General features: G+C 32.9%; 2 protein-coding genes and 1 long non-coding RNA gene across 3 annotated transcripts; 1 reads left to right on the forward strand and 2 right to left on the reverse strand.

The window, feature by feature from the left end:
- Positions 1–613: 613 nt before the first annotated feature.
- On the reverse strand, positions 614–6,112 carry LOC123271694 (gamma-aminobutyric acid type B receptor subunit 1). Its single transcript, XM_044738080.1, has 9 exons — positions 5,852–6,112; positions 5,683–5,781; positions 5,493–5,627; positions 4,732–5,401; positions 4,526–4,653; positions 3,435–4,312; positions 2,495–2,792; positions 805–2,419; positions 614–707 (listed from the first exon to the last, which is right to left on the reverse strand). Exons 1-8 carry the CDS (start codon positions 5,984–5,986, stop codon positions 2,177–2,179), a joined length of 2,586 nt encoding a protein of 861 aa, XP_044594015.1. The 5' UTR covers positions 5,987–6,112; the 3' UTR covers positions 614–707; positions 805–2,176.
- A 499-nt stretch (positions 6,113–6,611) lies between these two features.
- On the forward strand, positions 6,612–7,681 carry LOC123271698 (mediator of RNA polymerase II transcription subunit 22). The gene is made up of 2 exons (XM_044738088.1): positions 6,612–6,799; positions 7,302–7,681. The coding sequence occupies exons 1-2, from the start codon at positions 6,697–6,699 to the stop codon at positions 7,622–7,624; spliced, it is 426 nt and encodes a 141-aa protein (XP_044594023.1). The 5' UTR covers positions 6,612–6,696; the 3' UTR covers positions 7,625–7,681.
- A 259-nt stretch (positions 7,682–7,940) lies between these two features.
- Positions 7,941–9,157, reverse strand: LOC123271699. The gene is made up of 3 exons (XR_006510948.1): positions 8,979–9,157; positions 8,091–8,213; positions 7,941–8,012 (listed from the first exon to the last, which is right to left on the reverse strand). It is a non-coding gene; the product is annotated as an uncharacterized LOC123271699 (long non-coding RNA).
- Positions 9,158–27,200: the final 18,043 nt, after the last annotated feature.

The raw sequence follows: 27,200 nt of genomic DNA on the forward strand, positions 1-27,200 counted from the left end.
TAATGTATTTTTTTCCCGTTCTACCGACTAGCTACAGAGTTTTCGACCTCTGACGCCATCTAAGCCTCTAAAACAGGCTTCAAAAATTGAAATAAAATTTTCTACATTTATACAAACAAAATCCGTGAGCTTTAGCTCCAAAATAATTATTATTCGCGTTACTTTAATTATTATTAGTAAAAATGTGATATATATTAATTTTCCAAGGTACTTTTTTTTTTTTTTTTATTTATTAATCATTCAAGTATTGAGTGTATTTAGAATGAAGAAAATTTCATTCCGAAATTATTTATTAAAACTGTAAGTATTTTGTTTCAATGTTTTATTTGTATATTAATTTAGAAATTCATTTATGTTATTGTTTAATTATAGATTTTTAATTTTTAAGATTATTGTCTATACTTAAGTGTGTAATCAGTGTGTCGATAATTATTATTAAAATAAAAATAAATAAAAATTACATATTAAATTTTTTTAATGTATTTTTTTTTTTTTTTTAATAATTTATATACATATATATATATACGAATACTTTCTTCAACATTTATCTTAAACTTAATAATTAATTCTAACAAGGCTAATTGACGAAAAATTGCAGTTAAATCGTTATTTTAACGAGATTGTCGATAACTTAAAAATAAATTATTATTTATAATAATAATATTGTAACAGGCTTCCAGCGGCGTTCTATCCGAGGTGATCAGTCTCTAAAATCAGAAAATTAATAAAAAAATTTTTTTTTTTAATTACTCTTGATATTTTTTCCATTCATAAATTAATTTATTAATTACAACTTTTAATTACCTCAATAAAAATCCCAAATTTATGAATGGTAAAAATATTTTCTAAAGCTGCTTAAATCTCGTTAGGTCTCGAATTTTCTTTTATAATTTGGGAATTTTTTATGAGGTTTACAGATTTGTTATAATTTTTCTGGTATATTGTTATCTGCGATCGACAATCTAACGAGATTTAACTGCAATTGGAGCTAGAAATAAACATGCGCTAATTAAATAAATAGATCTAGAATTTTTGTGTTGGACATCGTGAGAAAATTTTAACTTTGATTGGAGATTTTTTTAGGATTATTCAATATTTTTATGTCTTTGCCGGCATTTTTAGAATCTTTAGAATCTTAGCTTTCAGAATAAATATTTATTTTTTATATTCTGACATTTTTTAAGGAAATTTTCAGCTCTCCCAATTCAAAAAATACCTTTTTTTTTTTACAAATTTACCATGTTTTGAGTACTTGAAAAATTCATAACTTTTTTTCTAATTAATATCGAGGAACCGGACCAAATTTATCTAAAAGAGGACACTTGAGGCTACAATTTTTTTTTGAAACTTTTTTTTCTCAAACTGATAATTTCATTAATAAAAATTGTCAAACTTGAAAATTAGATTTTTTGAAAATTCTAAAAAAGTTTGATCGAGGATAAAAAATAGACAACTAATTATTTTTATGTCTTCGCCTGCATTTTAAGAATCCTTAGAATCTTAACTTTCAGAATATCTATTTAGTTTTAATATTCTGACATTTTTTAAGGAAGTTTTCAGCGCCCCCAACTAAAAAAATCCGTTTTTTTTTTTTTTAGAAATTTACCAATTTTTTAGAAAGAGGACATTGTTAGCTACAACTTTTGTCTCTAAAAAAATCAGAAACTGAGATATTAAAGAAAATTTCTCAAGACGTCCATTAATAATAATTAATATTAGCGTAAGAACTAAAAGGGCGTGCCATGCATTATCCATCTACCGGAAGACGCTAAAAAAAAATAGTATATTAATGATCATTATGTATAATTAAAAATTCGCTGATTGTTATCATTTGGACCCAAATAATTATTGAAAAATTATAAATATTGTACTTATTATGTTAGTGTCTTAAAAAAATATCAAAATCAATAGGATTTTTAGGTCGCGGTATTTTCGTATTTTAAACACACAAAAATACAGTATATAGGCCTATGAATACACTTTTTCAATTTTTCTTCTCAGTAATTATTAAAATAATTGACCAAGACTACTTAAGTATATTTAAGCCCCAATAAAGTCCTCAAGTTCAATTAAAACTGCAATTTGCGATTTTCCTGGTCAATTATCCAAATAATTTGATGAAAAAATTGACAGACATTATTCTTAATAATGAAACAGGGAGTGCAGATACTAAAAATTAAAGATACGACTCAGAGAACTCAAAATCAGATGCAGATGCACGTGAGGATCTCGTGTAAACAGAAATGCCCCCACCGATCGCGCTGTCGGAGGTCCCCTCGCCGGTAACAAAGTCCGCGACAATCAGCGAGTCTTTTGGTACATTACCGCCCGCAGCAGCGCCACCTGGAGCAAAGGCGACTCCTTTCGCGACGTCCCTTTCGGCCAGCCGTTGTTTCAGGACTTTTATCTTTTCTTCTTTCTAAAAAACCCGAAAAAAAAAAAAAAAAAAAAATTAAACCTCCGCCATTTTGTAACGACCGCCATTTTGTTGTACCTGGGCAATCAGTCTCTGGAGCTCGTCGTTCTCATTAACGAGCTTCTGGTACCGTTCCTCGTCTTCTTTGGACATTCCCATGTCCGGGTTGTACTTTGACTCGGCTTTATCTCTCGGGTGTCGGATAACTTCGATTACCTTCGGGACGAAGATCAGCGCCATGCTCAAAAAGCAGCAGAAGATTATCGCCAAAGCCACAAAGGTGAAACTCGCGTCCTGTTGGCTCGCGATTACTATTGTTACTGGCGCTGTTATCAGGCAGAGGATCACTACGTTGTAGATTGACATCCCGACGTATCTAGGGAATTAAAAATAGTAGATTAATTATTTTTATGTCTTCGCCGACATTTTTAGAATTCTTAAAATCTTAGCTTTCAGAATATCTATTTAGTTTTTATATTCTAACATTTTTTAAGGAACTTTCCAACTCAAAAAATACCTTTTTTTTTTTTATAAATTTACCATGTTTTGAGTACTTAAAAAATTCATAACTTTTTTTTCTAATTAATATCAAGGAACCGGACCAAATTTATCTCAAAGAGGACAATTGAAGCTACAATTTTTGTTCAAAACTTTTTTTTCTCAAACTGATAATTTCATTAATGAAAATTGTCAAACTTAAAAATTAGATTTTTTGAAAATTCTAAAAAGTTTGATCGAGGATAAAAAATAGACAACTAGATATTTTTATGTCTTCGTCGGCATTTTAAGAATCCTTAGAATCTTAGCTTTCAGAATAAATCTTTACTTTTTATATTCCGACATTTTTTGACAAAGTTTTCAGCGCCCCCAAGTAAAAAAAAAAAAAAAAAAAAAAAATACCCCCGTATTTTCGTGATTTTACCATATTTTTAGCATTTAAAAATTCATAACTTTTTTTCTAATCAAAATTAAGAAACCGAGAAAATTTCGTCGTAAAGAGAAGACTTTTAGGACCTACCTGGAGTCGTTAATCTGTTTGACTTTGATGCTCCTGGTCTCATAGGCCAAAAATAGTCCAAAAACTAGGACAATGCCCTTGTAACCATAAACGAGTCCCAGCCAAACGCTGTTATTTTGACTCTCGCAGTGCTCCAGCTCTGGACTGATCTTGGCATCATCATCTCCATGAGGAGAAGCTTCCAGAGGAAAGACCTCAATAGTCCTCTGAAGGGGATCAAGCCCCTGCCAGGCGCCAAGAATGATAACATCAATAGCAAGAAGCGCGCTTACCATTGTGTACAATTTCCAAGGCTGGACGTTTTTCTGGACACTGGAGACCTTTTGCTTGGCAATGAAGAGCTTCGCCTGGTCGGCCTTGGTCTTAGTGGTCAGTCGATGGACCCTCCAGACCTTGGAGAACATTGCCCCGAATCCTAAAGTGAATCCTATTGACAACATCCAGGCCCGTGCTTGGCAAACGTGTTCGTATTCTCCAGGGGACACGAACCTCCCGTCCAGCCCCAGAAGGAACACAGAGATGAAGCAGATAATCACTCCTGCGAGCATTATCGTGTTACAGACCGGGTGCGAGGACAAGACAACTCTCCGGTGCCTGAACCAGACGTTAAAAAAAATCAACAAGATCGCGATGACAATCCCCAGGGCGGAGCATGCGCTCATACACGCAAACAGGGGCGTGGACACAGTTCGCAGGACTTTTCGGACTATGGTTCGATCTTGCGGAACCTTGCTTCCGATCCACCGTTCGCGGTTCTTCCAGGTTAGGTTGTCGCTCTGAGTGTCATAGTAGCCAAGCTTTACGTAATTTCCGTCGATAACTTGCTCGATTTGCGTCAAAGCGATTCGGTCTCCCTGTGAGCTGAAAGCCACGTATCCCTGAAAAATAAGAAAATTTTAGGTTAGTGGGCGGAGTCGGAACAAGACCCCCCCCCCAAGTATATGGAACAAAGTACACCCATTGAGCAAATAGTATTGTTGGAAATAGAATATTGCTCCGCCTTTTTTTTTTATCCGAGCCACACGTTATAAGTTAAAAAGCGGCGTGTTTGGAACTGGGCGGGGTTAATATAGAAAAAAAGTGGGAGGTACCGAAACTCCGAGGAACTGGGTGGAGTTTATGGCGCTGTAGATCTCATCGGCGATTTCTTTGTCGGTGTAAGTGAAATTCTTCAAGCTTTTTCCAGATTTTGAGAGTTTATCCATTGTTTTGTTGAACGCTGGAACAAAAGGAGAATAATTTTGTAGAATTGCAAAAATTTATTTATAATTGTTCCATATAATTTATAAAAACTGACCTAAAGCAACCGACCAAACAGCATCATAAGCCAGAGGAGCTTCCTGATATCCCTCAGGATATCTATTATTATCAACATCATACCCATCCTCCTTCAGCTGCTTATTAAGCCTCTGCCTGAAATCCTCCGAGGTCATCCCACTGATTGTCGTGTCATTGTTCTGGTTCCACATGAGAGCCTCGGTGGTCATGTGACCCTCAGCGGCTTGTCGCATTTGTTCCTTAGTGCAAGTGATTCCCTCTTTGTCCAAGTTCACCTCGAACCAATTGTCCTCGTACCACCCGATAAAAAACCATACGTAGCTTTTGCCGTACAAATTTTGGTGGTAAACCTCGCAGAGGACCCTTCTGGCCGCGACGACATAAAACAGCCCGACGATGATCCTCGCATCTTGCCGACGGAGGTTCCTCACCGCGTCGGCGGGGTCTGAGAGGAAACTTTGACGGGTGACGATTTCTATGCCCGCTTCTTTGCAACGAGCCTCCAGGTCTTCGACGGTGGAAATAAAAACTTCTTCGGCTTGCTGCAAGATGGCGACTCGTGACCATCCGAATTTTTGGAACAGTTTTATCCGCGTCGGGTTGTGGACTGTCGCGCTCGGGTGCGTTCGGAATAACGTTGGAAACCTGTTACGATCTGACAACGCTGGTGAAGAAGCTCCGTAGCACAGCTGGAAAAAAAAAAAAAAAACATTTATTTTTCAATATTTAGGTATACTCAATCTCTTAAAATTAAATTTACGACACAGAAAAAAGACTTACGACGACTAAATTCCACATTTTGGAGGCTTCTGCAACTGTAGTACAAACAGTGGAGCATCCTGCGAGTAACATCAGCTTCTGCGGCGCATTGTACAGCAAGTTGTACATCACAGAGGCTCCCAACCCAGGTTCGCACTAAAATAAAAAAAAATTATAAACATATAAAAAAGAAAAAAAATTATTTTCTTACCTCGCTGTCATTGGAATGCAATTTGAGCTCAAATCCTGGCAGTAAATTTTTCTCCCTATTGACATCAGTCAGCGCTAAATTAGCTGCGGGCATACAGGCCTAAAAAACGAAAAAAAAAAAATTTTTTTTAATAGCTCATTAGAATAAATCAATACAAGTCAATACTTACTTGACCTCCTTGCCAACCTCCTTCGCCTCCGATAGGAAAAATCCCACCAATATGCAAAATATTATCGTCACTCGGCGGCAATTTTCCGGAAATCGCGGCAATTAACGCGAAAATCACAAACAACTCCATTTTCATTTTTTTGATTTTAAAAACGATCAAATTGGTCTTGAAAAAGTCATTTTGTATTTTTTTTTTTACACTGTTTCACTTGTCAGTCGCACGCGGCATATTGATTCGACTGTGACTGGAAACTGAAACTAGGATAAACCCAGCTAGGCTCGGAAAATCGATACTCCCCACCCCTCAGAAGGTTCAGTCGCTTTTCCGGAGGAAAACTTTCGTTTTTTTTATTATTAAATTTAAAAAAAAATTTTTTTTAATTGTAAGTCAAATTTTAGATTTTTTTTTGGGGAAAAAAATGTAAATTTTTAAAATTTTCTTCAGTAACTTTTCACTAGATATTTATAGAAAAAAAATTTTAGAAAACTTGCAGGTCAATTTTGTTTTGGTTTTTTAATATATTTTTCAAATAAATGAAAATTTTTAGAAAGTGTCAATTAATTTTTTAAATTATAAAGACTACTATAGATTGTTTTTTAAAATTTCAATCAATAATTTTTTTATTTAAAAATTTTTCCCGCGCTAAAATTGCATCTGCGCGCCAGTGGCCGAAATTCAAACTAAATTATAAAACTCAGTAGGTATTAAGGGAGGTCATACTATCTACAGAGTAATCACACACAGTACGCAGCTGGGATTGTTGTTGTTGTTGTTTTAAGCGGTGTAAACATAACACTAAAGGTTTTTTTTTTTATTTTTAAATATTAATACTAAATAGTAATAAAATGAGTAATGTACGTAATTTACCGCAAAGCAAAGAAGCTTTATTAAAATCTTATACAATAAGACTAAAGGACGATGTTAAATCGATGCTGGAAAATTTTGAAGGTAATTATTTTGTTTATAAAAATTTTTAGGTTAGAAAATAATTTTGAAAGTTTAAATTTATAAAATTATTAATTTTATAAATTTCAGGGGTAGAATAAGGTCAGAAATTTAAATTCCTGATTTAATTAAATAATTTAATTCCGAGAAGATAGGGTGACCATAAGTCATTGAAATTAATTTTACGATCTGTAAATTAACAAAATTGCAATTATTTTGAAAACTAAGCATTTTATAAAAAAAATAAAGGACATCAGTTACAGAGAATTAAATTTCCGATCCAACGATACCCCACATATCTATATTTTATACAATATTTACTCACCTGCGAAAACCGCGATTATAAAATTAATTCGCGGTTTATAAAATCACTTCTAAGTCCACCTTGTGGGTTTATAGGGTACTCTATCTTCATAAAATTAAATTTCTGACAATTGTTAGCTTTTTAAATATTTCTCTAAACTCTCTATTAGTTTTCGAGATATTAATTAATTAGTGATTTAAGGAATTTTAAAGCTAGCAAAAGGCGACACGGAAGCCCAGCAGCTGACGAGGATGACGCAGTGCGAGCAGGACACATACGAGATGCACGTAAGAGCGGCAAATATCGTCAGAGCCGGGGAATCCCTGATGAAGCTGGTCTCTGATATCAAGCAGTACCTGATTTTAAACGATTTTCCGTCGGTAAACGAGGCGATCGCGACCAACAGCAAGCTCTTCAGGCAGAAGCAGGCCGAGTGCGACCAAAAATTGGCGTCCTTGAGGGACGACATGGCTGCTGATTTGTACGACCTTGAAGAAGAATATTATACCTCAATTTATAAATGATAACAATTATTTTAGGATAATTTTTTAATTAATAAACTTTATTTGTGTTCATTAAAATGTTTAATTTTTTATTTCAAATGTCTTACCAGCTAACAGTACGTTTTACAGAAAAATTCTGCGGACAAAACATAAATTATTTTGTTTCCATAATTTAAACTGTAGAAATTATATAAAAATTCTTACAATAAGCATGATGAAAAATAATATCAATTAAAAATAAAAATTACATTAGAATTTAAATAAATTCTAAAAATATTTATTACAGACAATTCATTGTTACAATTTCGTTTTTTTTTTTTTTTTTTTTTTTTTTTTTCCGGTAATTTTTTCAACTACTTGCGACACATTTGGAATCTTCACACGTAAGATTGTCAGGACCCTTGTTACACTAGGAATGATTAAATCAATTAATTATAATCTAAAATTAATTCCTTTAATTCGAAATAAATTCTGATATTTTACTCACTGAGTCTGTAAATTCAGGCAGAAATTCACAATCATTGTAGAGACAAGCGGTTAACCATACGCTCATCAGGTTCCCAAGAAGTAGACATAATAATTTGTAAATCATTTTTTATAAAATTATATTCTGAAAGTGAACAAAAAAAATTTTTTATAAAAATCGTAAAAATTAGCGAAGAAAAATTTTTCATACTTTATCTGCGGATTAAAAATAGAGAAATAATTATTTTTATGTCTTCGCCGGGGTTTTTAGAATCCTTCAAGTCTATAATTTAAGATACACTACTTGGTTTTTTAATTCTGACATTTTTTCGAACAGTTTTCAGCGCCTCTAACTCAAAAAACGATGTTTTTACGAATTTTACTAGTTTTTGGTACTTTAAAAATTCACAACTTTTTTTCTAATCAAAATTAACAAACCGGTTAAAATTTATCTCAAAAAGAAAATTTTTAGCTACAACTTTTGTCGAAAAAATTTTTTTTTACATCCAAAAGTTTCGTTAATAAAAATTATCAAACTTTTAAACATCACTATTAATCGAAATAAGTTCCTACAAACTTAACCACCGGTTTGAAATAATTAAAAAAATTATTTTTATGTCTTTGCCGGGATTTTTATTATCCTTAAAGTCTCAACTTTAAGATACACTATTAATTTTTCTAATTTTGAAAATATTTCTCAATGTTTCCAGCGCCCCCAATTAAAAAAAAAACATATTTTTCATAAATTCACCATGTTTTATGGGCTTAAAGCTCCATAACTTTTTTTCTAATTAAAATTTTGACACAGAATTAATTTTGCCTTGAAGAAGAAACTTTTAGTTACAACTTTTTTTTGTAAAAGATCAACAGTTATCAAGATATAGAATTTATTGTAATAAAATTAACTTACTGCTTTTTATAACTTGCGGATGACGAATATATAATCTTAATTAAAAGTCTCCAATATTTATCCTCGATTTAATCAGACTTTCGTAAGAAATCGATGCATTCATATGCTCAATCATCTAAAATTAACTTTTTATTCTTTATAATTGTTAAATAAACTCTGTAAACATTCGAAAATTTCACAATTTTATTTATTCAATTGAAAAAATATTTCCTAATCAAGATTATAATATAATAATTTTTTTTTCTTAAAATTAATTCAGTCCGGTTCTTTATTTTTGGCCAGGAATATAATTATTAATTTTTAAAACCAACCAGGAGTTAAATTAAGGGGTTAAATAAGCATAATCTCCGGCTAAAGAGGATTTATAGCAGTACAACCCTGAAAGCAGTAATTACAAAGTTTAAAATTCTATGACTATTTTCTTAACAAAAATTAAGAAACCGGATCAAGTTTATTTAAAAGACGACATTTTAAGCTACAATTTTTGTTTAAATTATTTTGTTCTATGATCATTTATTTAATAAAAATAATTAAATCTCGAAGAAAAAAAATTTTATAAACTTTGACTGAGGATTTAAAATAGTAAACTTTTTATTTTTATGTCTTCGCCGAGATTTTTATAATCCTCAGAGTCTCAGCTTTAAAATCTACTATAAGTTTTTGAAAAAAAAAATTTTTTTCTTAAAATTTTCAGCGCCCACAAATCAAAAAACCTTTTTTTTTTAGGAATTTATCGTGTTTTTTCTTCTTGAAAAATTAATATCTTTTTATCTAATCAAAAATAAGACATTAAACTAATTTCATCTTAAAGAGGACACTTTAATCGACAAATTTTATTAAAAATTTTTACCTTCCCGCTAAAAAAATCTCAGATTTTCAAAAATCGGGAAGTTATTGGTTTTACCCCGTTTTACAAAAATCGAGTTTTCATCAGATCTCGACGTTTGAAGGTCACATGAAGCTTCCCTGACTATCCCCGCGAGGGTGTCACTATGTTTGTATGTATGTGTATGTGTGTGTGTTTTTTTTTTTTTTTTTTTTTTTTTTCTAGAGGGGGGAATCCTTTTTGCGGATTCCATGCATAGCTGTTTCGCCTGGATATGTGAAGACTCCACGCAGTGTCATACTAAAACTCGACGCTAACGCCCCTACTCACTAAACCCTAAACCCCTTTTCTTCTTTCCTCTAATCCCTCATGGGAACCGCCGTCAGGCATTACTTCGTAAGCGGAGGAACTAGCTACTGCTCTTCCTTCTAGTGGCTAAGGTGTTAACTACCTTCCTTCTATCTTCTGATATTTGCTCTTCTTCTTTTGGTGGAACGCAAGTCTTTGAGGACTTTTGTTGCAAACGTGTTGGTTGCGTTCCAGGCAGCTTCTGATGACAACATTGCTTCCACTAGTGAATCTGGTTGCATTCTCTGGTTCAGGATCCTCTCCAACTCTTTACGCTGAGGATCGAAACGAGGACATACAAAGAAGACGTGCTCCGCATCTTCAGCAACTCCTGGGCAGGACGGGCACTCCGAAGAGTCATCGTGCTTAAAGCGGTGTAGATACTCTCGAAAACACCCGTGTCCCGACAACATCTGCGTAAGATAGTAATTGACCTCGCCGTGATTCCGGTTAAGCCAAATGTCAATCAGAGGTATGAGGCGGTGCGTCCACCTACCCTTCTCTGCAGGATCCCATTGTAGTTGCCATCGGCCTATGCTGTTCTGCCGTTCTTCAATTCTAAGTTCTTCAAGGCTCAATGCAGTTGAGCTTTCTCATTAGTAAAGGGCTCGTCTTTCCTCTGCTAGAACTCTAATCACTGCTTGTTAGGTATGATGCCTGTTTCCACTCTTGGTTGTTTCGAGAAATTACAGATTATTTTAGATTCATTGCGTTTGGACCGAAAATCGAAAATTTTTCCAAAAGAAGGTACTTATTTAGAGTATTCAAATCGACTTTATTTTTTAAAGAACATTATTTTGAGTAATTTTTTCACAGAAATCACTATATAAACATAGCTTGCGCGAATCCTGATGGTTATATTCGAGGAATTACTGATTATTTTGGATTCATTGCGTTTGGAGCGAAAATCGACGATTTACCGAGTAAGGGTACTTCCTTAAAGTATTCAAATCGACTTTATTTTCTTAAGAACATTATTTTTAATCATTTTTTCACAGAAAACACTCTATAAACATGGCTTGCACGAATTCTGATGGTTATATTCGAAAAATTACAGATTAATTTGGATTCATTGCGTTTGGACCGAAAATCGACAATTTTCAAGTGAAGGTACTTCCTTAAAGTATTCAAATCGACTTCATTTATCAGAGAAAATTATTTTAAGTAATTTTTTCACAGAAATCTTTTTGTGAAAAAAAAATTTGTAAAGAACTTCACATAATTCCAGTCAATTCTTTCAAGAGATAACTTCACATAACTTCATGTAATTTCACATAATTCCAATCGATTCCTTCAAGAGATAACTTCACATAATTTCATGTAATTTCACATAATTTCAATCGCTTCGTTCAAGAGATTGCTACATATTATTTCACATAATTTAACATGATTTCAGTCATTTTAAGTAATTTTTCCACGGAAATCACTGTATAAACATGGCTTGCACCAATTCTGATGGTTATATTCGAGAAATTACAGATTATTTTGGATTAATTGCGTTTGGACCGAAAATCGACGATTTTCCAAGTGAAGGTACTTCCTTCAAGTAATCAAATAGACTTTATTTTTAGAAGATCATTATTTTAAGTAATTTTTTCACAGAAATCACTGTATAGACATGGCTTGCATAAACTCTGATGGTTATATTCGAGAAATTACTGATTACTCTGGATTCATTGGGTCTGGACCGAAAATCGACGATTTTCCAAAAGAGGGTACTTCCTTAAAGTATTCAAATCGACTTTATTTTTCAAGGAACATTATTTGAAGTAATTTTTTCACAGAAATTCTTGTATAAACATGGCTTGCACGAATTCCGATGGTTATATTCGAGAAATTACTAATTATTTTGGATTTATTGCGTTTGGACCGAAAATCGACGATTTTCAAGTAAAGGTACTTCCTTAAAGTATTCAAATCGACTTTATTTTTCAGAGAAAATTATTTGAAGTAATTTTTTCACAGAAATTATTGTATAAACATGGCTTGAAGGAATTCCGATAGTTATATTCGAGAAATTACTAATTATTTTGGATTTATTGCGTTTGAACCGAAAATCGACGATTTTCCGAGTGAGAGTACTTCCTTAAGGAATTCAAATTGACTTTATTTTTTGAAGAACATTATTTTAAGTATTATTTTCATAGAAATCACTGTATAGACATGGGTTGCACGAATTCTGATGGTTATATTCAAGAAACTACTGATTATTTCGGATTCATTGCGTTTGGACGGAAAATCGATGATTTTTCAATTGAAGGTACTTCCTCCAACTATACAAATTAACTTTATTTTTAGAAGAACATTATTTTAAGTAATTTTTTCACAGAAATCACTGTATAGACATGGCTTGCATAAACACTGATGGTTATATTCGAGAAATTACTGATTACTCTGGATTCATTGGGTCTGGACCGAAAATCGACGATTTTCCGAAAGAGAGTACTTCCTTAAAGTATTCAAATCGACTTTATTTTTCAAGTAACATTATTTTAAGTAATTTTTTCACAAAAATTCTTGTATAAACATGGCTTGCACGAATTCCGATGGTTATATTCGAGAAATTACTAATTATTTTGGATTTATTGCGTTTGGACCGAAAATCGACGATTTTCAAGTAAAGGTACTTCCTTAAAGTATTCAAATCGACTTTATTTTTCAGAGAAAATTATTTGAAGTAATTTTTTCACAGAAATTATTGTATAAACATGGCTTGAAGGAATTCCGATAGTTATATTCAAGAAATTACTAATTATTTTGGATTTATTGCGTTTGAACCGAAAATCGACGATTTTCCGAGTGAGAGTACTTCCTTAACGAATTCAAATTGACTTTATTTTTTGAAGAACATTATTTTGAGTATTATTTTCATAGAAATCACTGTATAAACATAGCTTGCACGATTTCTAATGGTTATATCACTGTTTTACCATCAGTCGGTAAAACAGGAAAATACCGAAAAGCGCGGATTTGGACGAATAAGTGTGGCTACCATATTGTATTTACAGAATTACACATGACTTTGGGTTTATTGCGGTTGAAACGGAAATAATCGATTTTCCGAGTGAGGGTACTTTTTGAAAGTATTTGAATCGACTTTATTTCTTAAAGAACATTATTTTGAGTATTATTTTCATAGAAATCACTGTATAAACATAGCTTGCACGATTTCTAATGGTTATACCGATGTTTTACCATCAGTCGGTAAAACAGATTCCTGTTTTACCATCAGTCGGTAAAACAGAAAAACACCGAAAAGCGCGGATTTGGATGAATAAGTGTGGCTACCATATTGTATTTACAGAATTACACATGACTTTGGGTTTATTGCGGTTGAAACGGAAATAATCGATTTTCCGAGTGAGGGTATTTTTTGAAAGTATTTGAATCGACTTTATTTTTTAAAGAACATTATTTTGAGTATTATTTTCATAGAAATCACTGTATAAACATAGCTTGCACGATTTCTGATAATTATACCACTGTTTTACCATCAGTCGGTAAAACAGATTCCTGTTTTACCATCAGTCGGTAAAACAGATTCCTGCTTTACCATCAGTCGGTAAAACAGGGTAATACCAAAAAGCGCGGATTTGGACAAATAAGTGTGGCTACCATATTGTATTTACAGAATTACACATGACTTTGGGTTTATTGCGGTTGAAACGGAAATAATCGATTTTCCGAGTGAGGGTATTTTTTGAAAGTATTTGAATCGACTTTATTTCTTAAAAAACATTATTTTGAGTATTATTTTCATAGAAATCACTGTATAAACATAGCTTGCACGATTTCTAATGGTTGTACCACTGTTTTACCATCAGTCGGTAAAACAGATTCCTGTTTTACCATCAGTCGGTAAAACAGGAAAATACCGAAAAGCGCGTATTTGGACGAATAAGTGTGGCTACCATATTGTATTTACAGAATTACACATGACTTTGGGTTTATTGCGGTTGAAACGGAAATAATCGATTTTCCGAGTGAGGGTATTTTTTGAAAGTATTTGAATCGACTTTATTTTCTTAAGAACATTATTTTTAATCATTTTTTCACAGAAAACACTCTATAAACATGGCTTGCACGAATTCTGATGGTTATATTCGAAAAATTACAGATTAATTTGGATTCATTGCGTTTGGACCGAAAATCGACCATTTTCAAGTGAAGGTACTTCCTTAAAGTATTCAAATCGACTTCATTTATCAGAGAAAATTATTTTAAGTAATTTTTTCACAGAAATCTTTTTGTGAAAAAAAAATTTGTAAAGAACTTCACATAATTCCAGTCAATTCTTTCAAGAGATAACTTCACATAACTTCATGTAATTTCACATAATTCCAATCGATTCCTTCAAGAGATAACTTCACATAATTTCATGTAATTTCACATAATTTCAATCGATTCGTTCAAGAGATTGCTACATATTATTTCACATAATTTAACATGATTTCAGTCATTTTAAGTAATTTTTCCACGGAAATCACTGTATAAACATGGCTTGCACCAATTCTGATGGTTATATTCGAGAAATTACAGATTATTTTGGATTCATTGCGTTTGGACCGAAAATCGACGATTTTCCAAGTGAAGGTACTTCCTTCAAGTAATCAAATAGACTTTATTTTTAGAAGATCATTATTTTAAGTAATTTTTTCACAGAAATCACTGTATAGACATGGCTTGCATAAACTCTGATGGTTATATTCGAGAAATTACTGTTTACTCTGGATTCATTGGGTCTGGACCGAAAATCGACGATTTTCCAAAAGAGGGTACTTCCTTAAAGTATTCAAATCGACTTTATTTTTCAAGGAACATTATTTGAAGTAATTTTTTCACAGAAATTCTTGTATAAACATGGCTTGCACGAATTCCGATGGTTATATTCGAGAAATTACTAATTATTTTGGATTTATTGCGTTTGAACCGAAAATCGACGATTTTCCGAGTGAGAGTATTTCCTTAAGGAATTCAAATTGACTTTATTTCTTAAAGAACATTATTTTAAGTATTATTTTCATAGAAATCACTGTATAAACATGGCTTGCACGAATTCTGATGGTTATACCACGGTTTTACCATCAGTCGGTAAAACAGATACCTGTTTTACCATCAGTCGGTAAAACAGGAAAATACCGAAAAGCGCGGATTTGGACGAATAAGTGTGGCTATCATATTGTATTTACAGAATTACACATGACTTTGGGTTTATTGCGGTTGAAACGGAAATAATCGATTTTCTGAGTGAGGGTATTTTTCGAAAGTATTTGAATCGACTTTATTTCTTAAAGAACATTATTTTGAGTATTATTTTCATAGAAATCACTGTATAAACATAGCTTGCACGATTTCTAATGGTTATACCACTGTTTTACCATCAGTCGGTAAAACAGATTCCTTTTTTACCATCAGTCGGTAAAACGGATTCCTTTTTTACCATCAGTCGGTAAAACAGGAAAATAGCGAAAAGCGCGGATTTGGACGAATAAGTGTGGCTACCATATTGTATTTACAGAATTACACATGACTTTGGGTTTATTGCGGTTGAAAAGGAAATAATCGATTTTCCGAGTGAGGGTATTTTTTGAAAGTATTTGAATCGACTTTTTTTTTTAAAGAACATTATTTTGAGTATTATTTTCATAGAAATCACTGTATAAACATAGTTTGCACGATTTCTAATGGTTATATCACTGTTTTACCATCAGTCGGTAAAACAGATTCCTGTTTTACCATCAGTCGGTAAAACAGGAAAATACCGAAAAGCGCGGATTTGGACGAATAAGTGTGGCTATCATATTGTATTTACAGAATTACACATGACTTTGGGTTTATTGCGGTTGAAACGGAAATAATCGATTTTCCGAGTGAGGGTATTTTTCGAAAGTATTTGAATCGACTTTATTTCTTAAAGAACATTATTTTGAGTATTATTTTCATAGAAATCACTGTATAAACATAGTTTGCACGATTTCTAATGGTTATATCACTGTTTTACCATCAGTCGGTAAAACAGATTCCTGTTTTACCATCAGTCGGTAAAACAGATTCCTGTTTTACCATCAGTCGGTAAAACAGGAAAATACCGAAAAGCGCGGATTTGGACGAATAAGTGTGGCTATCATATTGTATTTACAGAATTACACATGACTTTGGGTTTATTGCGGTTGAAACGGAAATAATCGATTTTCCGAGTGAGGGTATTTTTCGAAAGTATTTGAATCGACTTTATTTCTTAAAGAACATTATTTTGAGTATTATTTTCATAGAAATCACTGTATAAACATAGTTTGCACGATTTCTAATGGTTATATCACTGTTTTACCATCAGTCGGTAAAACAGATTCCTGTTTTACCATCAGTCGGTAAAACAGGAAAATACCGAAAAGCGCGGATTTGGACGAATAAGTGTGGCTATCATATTGTATTTACAGAATTACACATGACTTTGGGTTTATTGCGGTTGAAACGGAAATAATCGATTTTCCGAGTGAGGGTATTTTTCGAAAGTATTTGAATCGACTTTATTTCTTAAAGAACATTATTTTGAGTATTATTTTCATAGAAATCACTGTATAAACATAGTTTGCACGATTTCTAATGGTTATATCACTGTTTTACCATCAGTCGGTAAAACAGATTCCTGTTTTACCATCAGTCGGTAAAACAGGAAAATACCGAAAAGCGCGGATTTGGACGAATAAGTGTGGCTATCATATTGTATTTACAGAATTACACATGACTTTGGGTTTATTGCGGTTGAAACGGAAATAATCGATTTTCCGAGTGAGGGTATTTTTCGAAAGTATTTGAATCGACTTTATTTCTTAAAGAACATTATTTTGAGTATTATTTTCATAGAAATCACTGTATAAACATAGTTTGCACGATTTCTAATGGTTATATCACTGTTTTACCATCAGTCGGTAAAACAGATTCCTGTTTTACCATCAGTCGGTAAAACAGGAAAATACCGAAAAGCGCGGATTTGGACGAATAAGTGTGGCTATCATATTGTATTTACAGAATTACACATGACTTTGGGTTTATTGCGGTTGAAACGGAAATAATCGATTTTCCGAGTGAGGGTATTTTTCGAAAGTATTTGAATCGACTTTATTTCTTAAAGAACATTATTTTGAGTATTATTTTCATAGAAATCACTGTATAAACATAGTTTGCACGATTTCTAATGGTTATATCACTGTTTTACCATCAGTCGGTAAAACAGATTCCTGTTTTACCATCAGTCGGTAAAACAGGAAAATACCGAAAAGCGCGGATTTGGACGAATAAGTGTGGCTATCATATTGTATTTACAGAATTACACATGACTTTGGGTTTATTGCGGTTGAAACGGAAATAATCGATTTTCCGAGTGAGGGTATTTTTCGAAAGTATTTGAATCGACTTTATTTCTTAAAGAACATTATTTTGAGTATTATTTTCATAGAAATCACTGTATAAACATAGTTTGCACGATTTCTAATGGTTATATCACTGTTTTACCATCAGTCGGTAAAACAGATTCCTGTTTTACCATCAGTCGGTAAAACAGGAAAATACCGAAAAGCGCGGATTTGGACGAATAAGTGTGGCTATCATATTGTATTTACAGAATTACACATGACTTTGGGTTTATTGCGGTTGAAACGGAAATAATCGATTTTCCGAGTGAGGGTATTTTTCGAAAGTATTTGAATCGACTTTATTTCTTAAAGAACATTATTTTGAGTATTATTTTCATAGAAATCACTGTATAAACATAGTTTGCACGATTTCTAATGGTTATATCACTGTTTTACCATCAGTCGGTAAAACAGATTCCTGTTTTACCATCAGTCGGTAAAACAGGAAAATACCGAAAAGCGCGGATTTGGACGAATAAGTGTGGCTATCATATTGTATTTACAGAATTACACATGACTTTGGGTTTATTGCGGTTGAAACGGAAATAATCGATTTTCCGAGTGAGGGTATTTTTCGAAAGTATTTGAATCGACTTTATTTCTTAAAGAACATTATTTTGAGTATTATTTTCATAGAATTCACTGTATAAACATAGTTTGCACGATTTCTAATGGTTATATCACTGTTTTACCATCAGTCGGTAAAACAGGAAAATACCGAAAAGCGCGGATTTGGACGAATAAGTGTGGCTATCATATTGTATTTACAGAATTACACATGACTTTGGGTTTATTGCGGTTGAAACGGAAATAATCGATTTTCCGAGTGAGGGTATTTTTCGAAAGTATTTGAATCGACTTTATTTCTTAAAGAACATTATTTTGAGTATTATTTTCATAGAAATCACTGTATAAACATAGTTTGCACGATTTCTAATGGTTATATCACTGTTTTACCATCAGTCGGTAAAACAGATTCCTGTTTTACCATCAGTCGGTAAAACAGGAAAATACCGAAAAGCGCGGATTTGGACGAATAAGTGTGGCTATCATATTGTATTTACAGAATTACACATGACTTTGGGTTTATTGCGGTTGAAACGGAAATAATCGATTTTCCGAGTGAGGGTATTTTTCGAAAGTATTTGAATCGACTTTATTTCTTAAAGAACATTATTTTGAGTATTATTTTCATAGAAATCACTGTATAAACATAGTTTGCACGATTTCTAATGGTTATATCACTGTTTTACCATCAGTCGGTAAAACAGATTCCTGTTTTACCATCAGTCGGTAAAACAGGAAAATACCGAAAAGCGCGGATTTGGACGAATAAGTGTGGCTATCATATTGTATTTACAGAATTACACATGACTTTGGGTTTATTGCGGTTGAAACGGAAATAATCGATTTTCCGAGTGAGGGTATTTTTCGAAAGTATTTGAATCGACTTTATTTCTTAAAGAACATTATTTTGAGTATTATTTTCATAGAAATCACTGTATAAACATAGTTTGCACGATTTCTAATGGTTATATCACTGTTTTACCATCAGTCGGTAAAACAGATTCCTGTTTTACCATCAGTCGGTAAAACAGGAAAATACCGAAAAGCGCGGATTTGGACGAATAAGTGTGGCTATCATATTGTATTTACAGAATTACACATGACTTTGGGTTTATTGCGGTTGAAACGGAAATAATCGATTTTCCGAGTGAGGGTATTTTTCGAAAGTATTTGAATCGACTTTATTTCTTAAAGAACATTATTTTGAGTATTATTTTCATAGAAATCACTGTATAAACATAGTTTGCACGATTTCTAATGGTTATATCACTGTTTTACCATCAGTCGGTAAAACAGATTCCTGTTTTACCATCAGTCGGTAAAACAGGAAAATACCGAAAAGCGCGGATTTGGACGAATAAGTGTGGCTATCATATTGTATTTACAGAATTACACATGACTTTGGGTTTATTGCGGTTGAAACGGAAATAATCGATTTTCCGAGTGAGGGTATTTTTCGAAAGTATTTGAATCGACTTTATTTCTTAAAGAACATTATTTTGAGTATTATTTTCATAGAAATCACTGTATAAACATAGTTTGCACGATTTCTAATGGTTATATCACTGTTTTACCATCAGTCGGTAAAACAGATTCCTGTTTTACCATCAGTCGGTAAAACAGGAAAATACCGAAAAGCGCGGATTTGGACGAATAAGTGTGGCTATCATATTGTATTTACAGAATTACACATGACTTTGGGTTTATTGCGGTTGAAACGGAAATAATCGATTTTCCGAGTGAGGGTATTTTTCGAAAGTATTTGAATCGACTTTATTTCTTAAAGAACATTATTTTGAGTATTATTTTCATAGAAATCACTGTATAAACATAGTTTGCACGATTTCTAATGGTTATATCACTGTTTTACCATCAGTCGGTAAAACAGATTCCTGTTTTACCATCAGTCGGTAAAACAGGAAAATACCGAAAGCGCGGATTTGGACGAATAAGTGTGGCTATCATATTGTATTTACAGAATTACACATGACTTTGGGTTTATTGCGGTTGAAACGGAAATAATCGATTTTCCGAGTGAGGGTATTTTTCGAAAGTATTTGAATCGACTTTATTTCTTAAAGAACATTATTTTGAGTATTATTTTCATAGAAATCACTGTATAAACATAGTTTGCACGATTTCTAATGGTTATATCACTGTTTTACCATCAGTCGGTAAAACAGATTCCTGTTTTACCATCAGTCGGTAAAACAGGAAAATACCGAAAAGCGCGGATTTGGACGAATAAGTGTGGCTATCATATTGTATTTACAGAATTACACATGACTTTGGGTTTATTGCGGTTGAAACGGAAATAATCGATTTTCCGAGTGAGGGTATTTTTCGAAAGTATTTGAATCGACTTTATTTCTTAAAGAACATTATTTTGAGTATTATTTTCATAGAAATCACTGTATAAACATAGTTTGCACGATTTCTAATGGTTATATCACTGTTTTACCATCAGTCGGTAAAACAGATTCCTGTTTTACCATCAGTCGGTAAAACAGGAAAATACCGAAAAGCGCGGATTTGGACGAATAAGTGTGGCTATCATATTGTATTTACAGAATTACACATGACTTTGGGTTTATTGCGGTTGAAACGGAAATAATCGATTTTCCGAGTGAGGGTATTTTTCGAAAGTATTTGAATCGACTTTATTTCTTAAAGAACATTATTTTGAGTATTATTTTCATAGAAATCACTGTATAAACATAGTTTGCACGATTTCTAATGGTTATATCACTGTTTTACCATCAGTCGGTAAAACAGATTCCTGTTTTACCATCAGTCGGTAAAACAGGAAAATACCGAAAAGCGCGGATTTGGACGAATAAGTGTGGCTATCATATTGTATTTACAGAATTACACATGACTTTGGGTTTATTGCGGTTGAAACGGAAATAATCGATTTTCCGAGTGAGGGTATTTTTCGAAAGTATTTGAATCGACTTTATTTCTTAAAGAACATTATTTTGAGTATTATTTTCATAGAAATCACTGTATAAACATAGTTTGCACGATTTCTAATGGTTATATCACTGTTTTACCATCAGTCGGTAAAACAGATTCCTGTTTTACCATCAGTCGGTAAAACAGGAAAATACCGAAAAGCGCGGATTTGGACGAATAAGTGTGGCTATCATATTGTATTTACAGAATTACACATGACTTTGGGTTTATTGCGGTTGAAACGGAAATAATCGATTTTCCGAGTGAGGGTATTTTTCGAAAGTATTTGAATCGACTTTATTTCTTAAAGAACATTATTTTGAGTATTATTTTCATAGAAATCACTGTATAAACATAGTTTGCACGATTTCTAATGGTTATATCACTGTTTTACCATCAGTCGGTAAAACAGATTCCTGTTTTACCATCAGTCGGTAAAACAGGAAAATACCGAAAAGCGCGGATTTGGACGAATAAGTGTGGCTATCATATTGTATTTACAGAATTACACATGACTTTGGGTTTATTGCGGTTGAAACGGAAATAATCGATTTTCCGAGTGAGGGTATTTTTCGAAAGTATTTGAATCGACTTTATTTCTTAAAGAACATTATTTTGAGTATTATTTTCATAGAAATCACTGTATAAACATAGTTTGCACGATTTCTAATGGTTATATCACTGTTTTACCATCAGTCGGTAAAACAGATTCCTGTTTTACCATCAGTCGGTAAAACAGATTCCTGTTTTACCATCAGTCGGTAAAACAGGAAAATACCGAAAAGCGCGGATTTGGACGAATAAGTGTGGCTATCATATTGTATTTACAGAATTACACATGACTTTGGGTTTATTGCGGTTGAAACGGAAATAATCGATTTTCCGAGTGAGGGTATTTTTCGAAAGTATTTGAATCGACTTTATTTCTTAAAGAACATTATTTTGAGTATTATTTTCATAGAAATCACTGTATAAACATAGTTTGCACGATTTCTAATGGTTATATCACTGTTTTACCATCAGTCGGTAAAACAGATTCCTGTTTTACCATCAGTCGGTAAAACAGGAAAATACCGAAAAGCGCGGATTTGGACGAATAAGTGTGGCTATCATATTGTATTTACAGAATTACACATGACTTTGGGTTTATTGCGGTTGAAACGGAAATAATCGATTTTCCGAGTGAGGGTATTTTTCGAAAGTATTTGAATCGACTTTATTTCTTAAAGAACATTATTTTGAGTATTATTTTCATAGAAATCACTGTATAAACATAGTTTGCACGATTTCTAATGGTTATATCACTGTTTTACCATCAGTCGGTAAACAGATTCCTGTTTTACCATCAGTCGGTAAAACAGGAAAATACCGAAAAGCGCGGATTTGGACGAATAAGTGTGGCTATCATATTGTATTTACAGAATTACACATGACTTTGGGTTTATTGCGGTTGAAACGGAAATAATCGATTTTCCGAGTGAGGGTATTTTTCGAAAGTATTTGAATCGACTTTATTTCTTAAAGAACATTATTTTGAGTATTATTTTCATAGAAATCACTGTATAAACATAGTTTGCACGATTTCTAATGGTTATATCACTGTTTTACCATCAGTCGGCTGAGCAGATTCCTGTTTTACCATCAGTCGGTAAAACAGGAAAATACCGAAAAGCGCGGATTTGGACGAATAAGTGTGGCTATCATATTGTATTTACAGAATTACACATGACTTTGGGTTTATTGCGGTTGAAACGGAAATAATCGATTTTCCGAGTGAGGGTATTTTTCGAAAGTATTTGAATCGACTTTATTTCTTAAAGAACATTATTTTGAGTATTATTTTCATAGAAATCACTGTATAAACATAGTTTGCACGATTTCTAATGGTTATATCACTGTTTTACCATCAGTCGGTAAACAGATTCCTGTTTTACCATCAGTCGGTAAAACAGGAAAATACCGAAAAGCGCGGATTTGGACGAATAAGTGTGGCTATCATATTGTATTTACAGAATTACACATGACTTTGGGTTTATTGCGGTTGAAACGGAAATAATCGATTTTCCGAGTGAGGGTATTTTTCGAAAGTATTTGAATCGACTTTATTTCTTAAAGAACATTATTTTGAGTATTATTTTCATAGAAATCACTGTATAAACATAGTTTGCACGATTTCTAATGGTTATATCACTGTTTTACCATCAGTCGGTAAACAGATTCCTGTTTTACCATCAGTCGGTAAAACAGGAAAATACCGAAAAGCGCGGATTTGGACGAATAAGTGTGGCTATCATATTGTATTTACAGAATTACACATGACTTTGGGTTTATTGCGGTTGAAACGGAAATAATCGATTTTCCGAGTGAGGGTATTTTTCGAAAGTATTTGAATCGACTTTATTTCTTAAAGAACATTATTTTGAGTATTATTTTCATAGAAATCACTGTATAAACATAGTTTGCACGATTTCTAATGGTTATATCACTGTTTTACCATCAGTCGGTAAACAGATTCCTGTTTTACCATCAGTCGGTAAAACAGGAAAATACCGAAAAGCGCGGATTTGGACGAATAAGTGTGGCTATCATATTGTATTTACAGAATTACACATGACTTTGGGTTTATTGCGGTTGAAACGGAAATAATCGATTTTCCGAGTGAGGGTATTTTTCGAAAGTATTTGAATCGACTTTATTTCTTAAAGAACATTATTTTGAGTATTATTTTCATAGAAATCACTGTATAAACATAGTTTGCACGATTTCTAATGGTTATATCACTGTTTTACCATCAGTCGGTAAACAGATTCCTGTTTTACCATCAGTCGGTAAAACAGGAAAATACCGAAAAGCGCGGATTTGGACGAATAAGTGTGGCTATCATATTGTATTTACAGAATTACACATGACTTTGGGTTTATTGCGGTTGAAACGGAAATAATCGATTTTCCGAGTGAGGGTATTTTTCGAAAGTATTTGAATCGACTTTATTTCTTAAAGAACATTATTTTGAGTATTATTTTCATAGAAATCACTGTATAAACATAGTTTGCACGATTTCTAATGGTTATATCACTGTTTTACCATCAGTCGGTAAACAGATTCCTGTTTTACCATCAGTCGGTAAAACAGGAAAATACCGAAAAGCGCGGATTTGGACGAATAAGTGTGGCTATCATATTGTATTTACAGAATTACACATGACTTTGGGTTTATTGCGGTTGAAACGGAAATAATCGATTTTCCGAGTGAGGGTATTTTTCGAAAGTATTTGAATCGACTTTATTTCTTAAAAGAACATTATTTTGAGTATTATTTTCATAGAAATCACTGTATAAACATAGTTTGCACGATTTCTAATGGTTATATCACTGTTTTACCATCAGTCGGTAAAACAGATTCCTGTTTTACCATCAGTCGGTAAAACAGGAAAATACCGAAAAGCGCGGATTTGGACGAATAAGTGTGGCTATCATATTGTATTTACAGAATTACACATGACTTTGGGTTTATTGCGGTTGAAACGGAAATAATCGATTTTCCGAGTGAGGGTATTTTTCGAAAGTATTTGAATCGACTTTATTTCTTAAAGAACATTATTTTGAGTATTATTTTCATAGAAATCACTGTATAAACATAGTTTGCACGATTTCTAATGGTTATATCACTGTTTTACCATCAGTCGACAAAACAGATTCCTGTTTTACCATCAGTCGGTAAAACAGGAAAATACCGAAAAGCGCGGATTTGGACGAATAAGTGTGGCTATCATATTGTATTTACAGAATTACACATGACTTTGGGTTTATTGCGGTTGAAACGGAAATAATCGATTTTCCGAGTGAGGGTATTTTTCGAAAGTATTTGAATCGACTTTATTTCTTAAAGAACATTATTTTGAGTATTATTTTCATAGAAATCACTGTATAAACATAGTTTGCACGATTTCTAATGGTTATATCACTGTTTTACCATCAGTCGGTTAAACAGATTCCTGTTTTACCATCAGTCGGTAAAACAGGAAAATACCGAAAAGCGCGGATTTGGACGAATAAGTGTGGCTATCATATTGTATTTACAGAATTACACATGACTTTGGGTTTATTGCGGTTGAAACGGAAATAATCGATTTTCCGAGTGAGGGTATTTTTCGAAAGTATTTGAATCGACTTTATTTCTTAAAGAACATTATTTTGAGTATTATTTTCATAGAAATCACTGTATAAACATAGTTTGCACGATTTCTAATGGTTATATCACTGTTTTACCATCAGTCGGTAAAACAGATTCCTGTTTTACCATCAGTCGGTAAAACAGGAAAATACCGAAAAGCGCGGATTTGGACGAATAAGTGTGGCTATCATATTGTATTTACAGAATTACACATGACTTTGGGTTTATTGCGGTTGAAACGGAAATAATCGATTTTCCGAGTGAGGGTATTTTTCGAAAGTATTTGAATCGACTTTATTTCTTAAAGAACATTATTTTGAGTATTATTTTCATAGAAATCACTGTATAAACATAGTTTGCACGATTTCTAATGGTTATATCACTGTTTTACCATCAGTCGGTAAGACAGATTCCTGTTTTACCATCAGTCGGTAAAACAGGAAAATACCGAAAAGCGCGGATTTGGACGAATAAGTGTGGCTATCATATTGTATTTACAGAATTACACATGACTTTGGGTTTATTGCGGTTGAAACGGAAATAATCGATTTTCCGAGTGAGGGTATTTTTCGAAAGTATTTGAATCGACTTTATTTCTTAAAGAACATTATTTTGAGTATTATTTTCATAGAAATCACTGTATAAACATAGTTTGCACGATTTCTAATGGTTATATCACTGTTTTACCATCAGTCGGTAAAACAGATTCCTGTTTTACCATCAGTCGGTAAAACAAGAAGAGACCGCGCGGATTTGGACGAATAAGTGTGGCTATCATATTGTATTTACAGAATTACACATGACTTTGGGTTTATTGCGGTTGAAACGGAAATAATCGATTTTCCGAGTGAGGGTATTTTTCGAAAGTATTTGAATCGACTTTATTTCTTAAAGAACATTATTTTGAGTATTATTTTCATAGAAATCACTGTATAAACATAGTTTGCACGATTTCTAATGGTTATATCACTGTTTTACCATCAGTCGGTAAATCAGATTCCTGTTTTACCATCAGTCGGTAAAACAGGAAAATACCGAAAAGCGCGGATTTGGACGAATAAGTGTGGCTATCATATTGTATTTACAGAATTACACATGACTTTGGGTTTATTGCGGTTGAAACGGAAATAATCGATTTTCCGAGTGAGGGTATTTTTCGAAAGTATTTGAATCGACTTTATTTCTTAAAGAACATTATTTTGAGTATTATTTTCATAGAAATCACTGTATAAACATAGTTTGCACGATTTCTGATGGTTATATCACTGTTTTACCATCAGTCGGTAAACAGATTCCTGTTTTACCATCAGTCGGTAAAACAGGAAAATACCGAAAAGCGCGGATTTGGACGAATAAGTGTGGCTATCATATTGTATTTACAGAATTACACATGACTTTGGGTTTATTGCGGTTGAAACGGAAATAATCGATTTTCCGAGTGAGGGTATTTTTCGAAAGTATTTGAATCGACTTTATTTCTTAAAGAACATTATTTTGAGTATTATTTTCATAGAAATCACTGTATAAACATAGTTTGCACGATTTCTAATGGTTATATCACTGTTTTACCATCAGTCGGTAAAACAGATTCCTGTTTTACCATCAGTCGGTAAAACAGGAAAATACCGAAAAGCGCGGATTTGGACGAATAAGTGTGGCTATCATATTGTATTTACAGAATTACACATGACTTTGGGTTTATTGCGGTTGAAACGGAAATAATCGATTTTCCGAGTGAGGGTATTTTTCGAAAGTATTTGAATCGACTTTATTTCTTAAAGAACATTATTTTGAGTATTATTTTCATAGAAATCACTGTATAAACATAGTTTGCACGATTTCTAATGGTTATATCACTGTTTTACCATCAGTCGGTAAAACAGATTCCTGTTTTACCATCAGTCGGTAAAACAGGAAAATACCGAAAAGCGCGGATTTGGA

Source organism: Cotesia glomerata, linkage group LG9, assembly GCF_020080835.1.
Source record: "Cotesia glomerata isolate CgM1 linkage group LG9, MPM_Cglom_v2.3, whole genome shotgun sequence".
Classification (NCBI taxonomy): domain Eukaryota; kingdom Metazoa; phylum Arthropoda; class Insecta; order Hymenoptera; family Braconidae; genus Cotesia; species Cotesia glomerata.

What these genes read in the sequence shown, in the direction of transcription:
- LOC123271694 (XM_044738080.1), bottom strand. Translation starts at nt 5,986, where the DNA reads ATGAAAATGGAGTTGTTTGTGATTTTCGCGTTAATTGCCGCGATTTCC. An exon ending in AAATGTGGAATTTAGTCGTC is followed by an intron (nt 5,402 to 5,492) that starts GTAAGTCTTTTT and finishes TTTTTTTTCCAG; the next exon opens with CTGTGCTACGGAGCTTCTTC. An exon ending in CCCAGTTCCTCGGAGTTTCG is followed by an intron (nt 4,313 to 4,525) that starts GTACCTCCCACT and finishes CTTATTTTTCAG; the next exon opens with GGATACGTGGCTTTCAGCTC.
- LOC123271698 (XM_044738088.1), top strand. Translation starts at nt 6,697, where the DNA reads ATGAGTAATGTACGTAATTTACCGCAAAGCAAAGAAGCTTTATTAAAA. An exon ending in GATGCTGGAAAATTTTGAAG is followed by an intron (nt 6,800 to 7,301) that starts GTAATTATTTTG and finishes TAGTGATTTAAG; the next exon opens with GAATTTTAAAGCTAGCAAAA.